Genomic DNA, 9,868 nt, shown 5'->3' with positions numbered 1-9,868 from the left:
AAGAAATTCACCCCTAATAGATAGTCAAGGATGTTTATCTGCAGAGGCTGAAGAGAAGGATCACTAAGTGGTAACAATGTGCTATTTATCTCGTCAAGCTTTAAAAGAGTTCCGTTTTTACAGAAACTGCAGAATGTAGCTGCTTCAACATACTCCTGTATCTGCAAACACGCATGACAAGTATCAGATAAAAGTATTTGAGCTCAAACAAGGAGGCAGCGGTGGCGAAGTATACCCCTGGTGAGTAGGCTCGTCTTAGCTTCCAAAAATCAGTTCCCTGCAATTCTTTGACTAGTCGAGACACGTACTGATTTGTCACAGCTGCTAAATCCTTTTCTGCTTTCTCAAGTACTTCCACTTTATTGTATTTACTCAACCTTGTGTTAAAAAAATAAAAATAAAAATAAAATAAAAAAGAATACAGTAATGCCAGTAAGGTCAGGAAATAAAGGTAACACATGAAAAGTACATGAAACACTTAAGTTCCAACAATAACACATACACACAAGCATGAAGAGAGAGAGAGGGAGAGAGATGTAAAAGAGTTAGATAACCTGTGCACTTGAAATATCACTTTTTTGCTATTCATTGTTATATCACGGCTTGCTTTGACCACTCTTTCGCGTTTATCATTCTACAAATACAGGTTTACAAAGTCTCAAAATAACAGCCAATAGCATGGAATGGTACGCAGCCAATATTGTAAAGGAAATTACATTAAAGGATAATCATAGCTTCCCAATATCGATATTCCATATGCTTCAAAACATTCAAATTATTGAAAAGTCAGTTTCAAAATTTTATCAGTAATACAAATTTTAATATGAAGTGTACTCCAAATTATTATGTTTTAAAATCTTAGATGGTTAGAGACTCCACTACTCTCATAATGTATAAGAATTCAGTAAAATAAAATTTGAGGGGACAGGGAGACTCTCATGGTGACACACACATAAGCATTTCTTAAAAATAATTTATTTTATAGAGGAAATGGTATATCTAACCATATATGTATTACTTTTACCATTCGAAAATAGCTAATAACTTAAGTGATGATGGAGTATTTCTTGCAAGTACCCTTGTGCTACTAAGAGTACATATTGGAAAAACCCAAGTTCCTCACTTAAAAGAGATAAGGCTTGAGAATATACAAAGAAGAGCACCCCTCACTTTACAAGCTGATTTAATAAGTTGAAGAGGGGTGCTCTTATTTATGAACTCTTTTCAGGTCGTATACTTTTTTCAATTTGGAACTTGGATTTTTTTAAATAGTACTCATCATCTCCATCAGCCCAAACACGGAGCATTTCCAGGCATATATGAGACCACCAACCTCGGATGTGAACACCTCCCTTCTTCATTTTATTAAAAGTAACTTTCCCTCTTCTTTCTCTCCAATAACTCAACCCAAACATGATGAACTAAATGCATTGGCTTCAATATTAAAGCAAAATGAAATTGGTACCATTGAAACAAATATCTGAAACTAATTAATGTTAACGGACTCATAGCAAAGGTCAAATTGATCCTAGCACCCGAATTTGAACCCTAGCTGAAACAAGTTTTTGTCGGATTTTACTTATCTCTAAATCAAATTCCAGAATCCGGGTTACCAAGGTCCTTTCCTTTCCAAACCCCAAACAAAAAAAGTAGTAAAAATCAAATCTTTGAACATCAAAATAACCCATAATAAGCTAACTTCATCACTCATTTCCACAATGAACTCACATTCATGCAATTAATTTAATTTTAGAAAAGTAAAAGATGATGAGAAACATTACAAGGTTATTCAGATATTCAGCATATTTTGAAAAAGCTTCCTTCATAGCAGAATCTGTGGTAGTGAGAGTAGCAGTGGTCATGGTTCTTGCCCTCTTTGTTGTGGTTTGGAAATTGGTTCCTGCAACTGATGAAAACCCAGAATTGAAAGACTGAAATAAATGTATTAAAGTAACGGAATCAAATCTCAGAGAGAGAGAGAGAGAGAGAGAGAGATACTTTGGTGGAGACGTTGAGGTTTATCCGATGCCATGAAAAGAGAAAGTCTATGAAGTGAAGATGAAACGGTGATACGCAACATCTGTTCTGTCCTTTACAAGGACGCCTAAACTACTATCAAAACCCCAAAAAATAAATGATCATATTTTTAAGAAATATTTTTGAAATTTTAAATTATCAATTAGGAATGTGATATAAAAATTAGGATTTAGTTTATATTGCTAATTAAGCGTAATCGTTGAATTAATAGAAATATTTCAATTTTAATTTGATCGTCTCTAAAGTTATAAAATGATTGATTATATAAAACTTTTTATATTTGATCGGGTATAGAAATTAAACTCTAAAAATTAATTATCAAATTATAAAATCACTTGTATTTGGTAAAGTCTAAAAAATTATTGCTCTGTTCGAGATTCGAATACAAATCCTCCTCATCAATTCATTTTTAACTAGTTCATTAATTATCAGCCACATTGTTTTCTAAATCAAATTCACATGATCTACTATATCATGGTGGCATGAAAAACGATGGTACTAATACTTCTAAGACAAATAAAGAGATTAAACACAAACAAAATGATCTCTTTTTGGAGACATAGTTCTAGGTAAATATGTTGTGTTGTGGTTTTTTGACGGATAAATAAGTTTCATTTAAATACAAATAAGAATAATATAAGCAAATTTATCATGAGTCGACACACTCCTCATCCATATGTTGATATCAAAACTAATTAAACCAAAATCTTTTAGAAGTCAATGAAAGATAATCAAATCAAAACTTTAATTCTAACAACCAAACTAATTTCTTTTACATATGGTCAAGAATAATGCAAGACCCATAGTCTTTAATTCAATTCATCTTCGGAAAAAACATTTGATGGTATTTGTTCATGTCGAGTATAATTAGTCTTTGACATAATCAATCCAACCATGCGTTGACAAGTTATATGTAAGGGTGATAGGGTATCGAATTTGGTGACAACCTTTGTAAACCCTTTACTTAAAGTATGATATTGACATAACAACTATATTGCCTCTGTGAACACCATATTTAGACAGGAAAACAAATGACGCCACAACATGATGGCAAACAAACTAAATATTGCACTCAGACAGCAAAATCAAAGATAAAACACGAAGAAAAAACTAAATATATGTGAGAAACTACTTATTTAAATAAAATGAGATGATAAAATAACTTAAAGGAGTGATTTCAAATCAAAAAATTATCCTAAATCACCTCTCATACAAGAAGAAGAGATAACATTAGAGCTTTTTGCTTAGAAAAAAAAAAGTGCCAGCTGTCCATGTTGTTCTGTTATGAAGGAGAAAACATATATTTTAACACAAAACCTAACAAATGCGAGTTAATCCAAGACAATAGACTTTTTTCCTATATGTATGTGCATTTGCCTATGCTACATGTGCATTCTAAGATTATTGAAGAATAATGCGAACCTTGGAAAGATGATTTGGTTGTTAAACTTCTTGGTAAAAAGTTGGGTTTCAACATCCTGAAAAACAATTTGGAAACCGTATGGCATATGTGTAGACTCATGGACTTTGTGGATGTTAAAATAATATTGGGATCTGCAACAAAGATTAACCAACAAAATAGGAAACAAACAATTGCAGAAGAAAAAACGAAAAACGGAGAATGTTCAGAAAACCAGAAAACGGAGATTGATTATCGTTCTCCGTTTTCTGCAGTTTTCTAAAAAGCAATTTTCCTTTCTGCAGTTTTCTAAAACCTGTTTTCCCTATCAATGCAAACGAAAATTAAAGAAGGATAAGGAAAAAATAACACAAAGAATTTACGTGTTCGGTCTCAATTGATAAGACCTACGTCACGGGCATGCAAGCAAGATTAATCCACTAATAATGATTGAACTTTACAAGATTAAAGTCTTCTCAAGATTGATCTCCTAGTATCTATCATTGTTTATGAACCAGCAATACTAGTCTATCTCTCAATCTTTCTTTTCTCCCTTTAATCTCTCTCTCTCTGAATTTCTATGAATCATGAATTGCATATATCTCTCAGTTTTTTTTTTTTGAGCTCTTGCTATATCAACCATATCATTCCAACTGCTACAATATTACAACTTTATTTATAGTATACACAAGAAAACTAACTATAACCGCCTATCATAACTAATTTGGCCAAAGGTAGTTATAACAACTCTTAAGCATAACTAACTTTATGATTTGAGGTACACATTCACAGTGGATAATGGAAATTCTTTTTTTGATGGTAAAATTTGATAGATAAGATAACAAGATAAAAGTGATCGATGGTGGGTCTTGGAAAATTTTCAAGCACTACTTGGCTTCTCACTATAGTGTACACTAGCCCACTTGAAAATTAAATATGTGATACGTAGGATTTAGTTACAAGATATTGTTGGTACTATATAGGATCATTGGATTATGAGGAGGGATTTTAACGAAATGTCATAATTTCAATAACTGGATAAACAAGTGTAGTTTGATGGAGGTTTACACTGTTGGTATTAAATTCGCCCAGAGATGGTCAAAGTGGAACGTTCATGATAGAGTCTTCAAAAAACTTGATGGTCTTTTGTGTAACGTTGCTTGGAGAATTACATATCATGAGGGCTTTACAAAATTGTTGCTTAGAACTCATTTTATAATCATTATTTTATTACGATGTTTGAGCGAACGAGACTAACTTTCATTTCAAGTTTGAGGCAGTCTATTGTCTAGATTACTCGTGTGAATTTTCATAGAATGCTGAAAGATCCATGGGAAATGGACCATGACTTGGTCTACACCCTTGTTAATCTTAATCTATAACTTAAGACTTGGAATCAATGGACTCCTGGTAACATCTTCAAGAGAAGAAAAAAAAGAGTTATTGGCTATAATTAATAGCATTTACAACAGTCAACATTATGGTTACAATAATCTTTTGGAAAATTTGGAGAGAGTGTTGCAAGTACAACCTGCTACCCCTACTTTACCAAGAAGAATGCTTATGGTTTCAAAAATCGTGAAGGCAATGGATTGTCGACAACTACGAAAATACTAGGTGCCACCACTCTAACATCATCATTTGAAAGAGGAAGAGTTTTGGCATTAAAAGATGACACTTGTGCTTGGATTGATGATCTAGACATTTTGAAATCTTTGGAGCACAAATTTTATACTGACTTGTTCATCGAAGATAATCAACCCACGAAGTGAACGTCTCTTGAAACACTTACTCGAATATGGTGGTGAACCATCGTGACCACTTGAGTGACATGGTTAGCTTTGTTGAGTGTAAGAAAGCTCTTTTCAATATGAGTCTTAATAAGGCATCTAGCAAGGATGGCTACCCTTTTCTACAAAAATTATAAGGAGATTGTTGCATACTCTTTTTTTCAGTATGTAAACCAGAATTGCTTTAATCATTCTCTCTTATGTTAATGATATTTTTATCGAGATGATCCTTAAAATGGAGAAGTCTTAAATTTATTAAGACCTGTATTTGTAATGATATTTATAAAGTTGTGTCTAAATTTATTATAATTGGGATTAAGCCTTTGAATGACATTTTATCTCTTTACTAGTCGAGTTTTATCACAAGTCGTAGCATCCATCATAGTAAGTGAAAAATATTCATGTTCAAATCTAGATTCTTCATCCTCAGATCTGGATTCTTCATCATCATATATGGATTCTTCATCCTCTAATTTTCATATAGACACATCTAAACCCATAGTTTTTTTTTTACTTCTTCCAAGAGATTTTATGTGGGATTGAGATAATCATCATCGACTTGTGGATCATCATATTGATATTTATGAATTAGCCTCCTCAATTCTTTCATTGTTGACTTGATACAATGCACTTGTTTATGTGAGTGGCTTCAAGCTTGACCACGTTTTGTTCTTTTAACAAACACTCAAATGCAAACATTAGTAGATCACCATTTAGAAAACTTAACATTTATTTCATAAGGTTTGTTGTAATTAAAATACATATCAAAAAGGTTTTTACTTCAACAATCTCCCCCATTTTTTATGATGACAAACCTTTAGTTTTCTAGATGGATAAAATAACAAATGAAATAATGTTCATAGATATGCAATTAAACTCTCCTTAAACATATGCAAGAGGTTTAATTTGTTAAGGGGGTGAAAGATAATTATAGACATCAAAAATAGGAATGGATCACATAAATATCATGTTGTTGAGAGGTTTATTCTCATATCAAATTTGCATTTAACAATAAATCACATAGTATGTAAGAACACCATTTATTATTTCAATCAACATTGCAATCAAGATATAGACAATGATAACTAAAATAATATACTTAAATCATATTAAAAAAATGCATTCATTTCTGCACATCTAAAGTTTAAGTAATTGACTCTATGCTCTCCAAAATTTTAGAGAAAGTGATTTTATCTCAAATTCAATAAATGTTTCAAGGAAAATAATATTTTCAAACATATAAAACTCTTTGTGAGTTTTAACCATATTTTCCTTTAAAACATGGCCATGCTCATTTTATGCAAAAATATATAATAATATGCATCATGATGCTCACATATCTATTTTTGTGTTCATAACATGTAAGTGTAATGAGATAATCATTTAACAATATTTCAAACACATTTGAATGCTTAAGAATGAGTCAAATATAAGTTTAAGAACATAATATGAAGACTTCAAACTTCTTGAACCTGATTTGAAATTAATAGACAACTATCACCAATTATAATCATAAATGTCAATCATATATCCTCTTGTTGAGTTTATTTCAAAAATATAAATCCTAAATTAGGATATCCATTTAAAACATGTTAAAGAAGGATATTTGATATATAATGCATGTAAGAATCTCAATTTTTTTGAAAAACCACATAAAAATTTCATACTTAGGCATCAAACAAAGTATATGTTAGCCAAGATATGCATGTCAAATTGGACTCATCCAAAATATATATTGAGATAAATGTATGTGCATAAGACTTATAGAAATAGGATATGCCATAAAGTATTCACTACAATTCAGTCTTATGCAAAGGTAACATGATAATTAAATCATGGATTATTTTGCAATATGTTAGAAAATATCATGCAATAAATTATGCTTAACAAAATAGTTTTTTGCCAAAACATTAAAGAACATCAATCCATTTGAAATGCATTCTTAACATGTTATTAAAGCACCATGCTATAATAATAAAGTTTGTGTGCTTGTTTATACATTGAATAACAATATAAGAATGACTACATTAGAGGTTCTGCAAATGGATTTCATTAGACGTAGATTCGTGTCATGATAAAAAGTGATGCAATACATTTATCTTTAAATTTATATAATTGCATAAAAATTTCTAGCATGTATTATTGTTTTTGAAATCATCGAATCAATCAATAATATTATTGCATCATAAGATTAATACTATGTAAACTCCTCTAGTGACTTTCCTCATTAGAGGATTAATGATTCGAGAATCTTCAAAAAGAATTTTGGTCTCTCCCAATTCTCATTCATTTTACTTTGAGGACACTTGCTGATGGATATGAGTGAATATTTCAACTTTTGTAGAATTTGCCAAATGTTGGACATGTTTATCCTTTTAAATATTCACTAGAGAAGATCATCCTCTTGAATAATAGCTTAAGGTGGTGACGGTAGAAAGAGTGAGACATGTTCATACCAATTTACTTATGACTCATCATCATAGTAAAAACATTTGTGGTTCTATCTTCTTTAAAATTTTCAAATGAGGATTATGGAGATTCTTTTAAAGGAGATATGAGTTCAAGCAAGCTTAAATTTCAAAGATCGATGATCTTCATAATGATATTTTTCTTCATCCTCACGACCATTCTCTAAGTAGGATCTTTTAGTATGCTCCCTTTGAACAAGTTCACAATCTTATTCATGATTTTGCTCACAAATGCAGTCCCAAAGCATTTGATTTTTCTTAACAACTTTTTTCTTCCTAACTTTTAATTCAAGGGATTTAACAAGTAATCTTGCATGAAGAGATACAAATACTTTTTGTACCCAACACTTAATGGCTTCTTACAAATTAGTATATCTCTTCTCATGATATATGTTCATATAATGAAATAATAATCTTGTAAGATAAGTTACTACATATTGAACATACATCTTAGTCTTAAGAGCATGAAAGAAAAAGTAATCTAAAATAATAAATTATTAAAAGATAAAAAGACAACACATATCAAACAATGAAGATAACACATAAAAAGTTTATGTTACGAGAAACTAGTGTGAGAAAGGAAATGAAATTACAACATTGTATTTTTACTAGCCTCAACAGGCTTACAAAATAACTCAAGTATATATCAACTTGAGGATATACAAGTAATAATGTGTTTGATTTGTTTTGGGGGATAAAATTACAAATTTTCTAAGATAAGATAGTGATGTGAAGTTGTATATTACACACTCAATCAAAATGGTCCTCAAATTTGTTTAAGTTTGGAAGAGTATGTAGAATAAAGAGAATGATGATAAGCTTGAATAACTTGGATGTTTTCTTGTAGATGATTATCTTGATGTTTGAAGATTAATATTCATCTATTTATAATTGCCTTTGGAGCTTCAAACAAGTGGGTTAGCAAAATATAGTTGTTGGAGACTTTGGTAGGTTTCCTTGGACTTGTCTTTATTTGCAAAACTGTCGTTTAGCCTTTATCCTCATATTAAGTGTGCTGAGAGGATGATTGTGGTGGTCCATCCTCGGATCTGGTTTGTATGAGGATGAGACTTTCATTAATTTTGATGTAACTTGTCATTTTTGGCTTTTTCTTTTTCCAACACATATAATGTCGTGCCTCATAAGTCAAAGATAATATTTTTTGTACTTTGGTACTTTTACTCTTTTTCTTATGTGTGAGGATGAATAAATAACATAAGTTCATCATCTCTTTTGCATTGTTTATCCTCTAATCGTAGATGTTATAATTTCATCCATGAGGAAAAGTATTAAGTGATCGTTAGAGACTTGATTAAATGTCCATGGTCATTAATTGGATTTACCAAAGTGCCATTTAGTTGCCCTTGTAATACATGAGCTTAGGATGATGAACTTGCAGTCCATACTCGAATATGAGGTTTAATCTTCCTCGAAGTTTGAACATGAGCTGTATTTTTTTTCCTTTTGGCTTTTCCAAGACTTTTATGGCCTTTCTTTTTAGGTTAGGTACATCATTTTTTCCTTTTTGAATATTCCTTCTTTTATCGTTAACATTTGTCTTATATCCTCTTCTTCTTCAATTGTTTCTCTCATAATTGTTTGTCCTCAGTTTTATCTTCTCTTTGTTTTGACTTGGATTCAATGTTTCTATGATAAAGTATGTTCTCTCTCTTACAGGTTCATCCTCTTTAAAAATTCATCATCTGAGTGTCTATCCCCCAGTTTAGAAAACATGTTGCTTTTTGTTTTCTCTTTTTCAACCACTTTGACTAGTGTGCCCTTCATGTCAAGTACTTCACCTTTTTGTACTTTTGTACTTTTCTGTATGTGCAAATTTGTTAGGAGGATATCCTTTGCGTTTATCATCATCTTGAGATTGTATTCATCTTCTGATGTACTTGATTTTAAGGATGTTTGTAACACCCCCAATATTTTCATATATATTATATATGTGTCCTTTAGTAATTTTTGTAATTTATTATTTAATTAATAATTTATTCTACATGTAAGGAAATTAAATTAAAATTTACAACTCCCTATTTTACTTGAATAATTATAACCTTTATTTTTATTTTTTGTTTTGGTGTGACAATTACATTAGAATGGTTTATGGCATAATTATTTCCTACGTGGACAACTGTGTATTTTATTTATTTGATTATTTTCGATAATCA

The 9,868-nt window shown here is 30.8% G+C and overlaps 1 protein-coding gene across 2 annotated transcripts in view; it reads right to left on the bottom strand.

Moving 5' to 3' along the window:
• LOC101489789 (uncharacterized) overlaps window positions 1-2,158 on the bottom strand; it is a 3,694-nt gene extending 1,536 nt beyond the window's left edge. Inside the window, exons 1-5 of one of the 2 annotated variants that reach the window (XM_027336351.2) lie at window positions 1,999-2,158; window positions 1,782-1,906; window positions 555-634; window positions 236-377; window positions 12-161 (exon numbers count right to left, since the gene is read on the bottom strand). In XM_027336351.2, coding sequence (XP_027192152.1) covers window positions 12-161; window positions 236-377; window positions 555-634; window positions 1,782-1,906; window positions 1,999-2,080 — 579 coding nt within the window. In that variant the 5' untranslated portion in view covers window positions 2,081-2,158. The remainder of the gene's footprint in view (window positions 1-11; window positions 162-235; window positions 378-554; window positions 635-1,781; window positions 1,907-1,998) is intronic. The other variant, XM_004509898.4, reaches the window with a different exon arrangement.
• Window positions 2,159-9,868: the final 7,710 nt, after the last annotated feature.

The sequence above is a fragment of the Cicer arietinum genome, chromosome 7, assembly GCF_000331145.2.
Source record: "Cicer arietinum cultivar CDC Frontier isolate Library 1 chromosome 7, Cicar.CDCFrontier_v2.0, whole genome shotgun sequence".
NCBI lineage: Eukaryota > Viridiplantae > Streptophyta > Magnoliopsida > Fabales > Fabaceae > Cicer > Cicer arietinum.
Note: the sequence above shows the minus strand (reverse complement) of the source record. Positions and strands in the feature narration are given on the sequence as shown.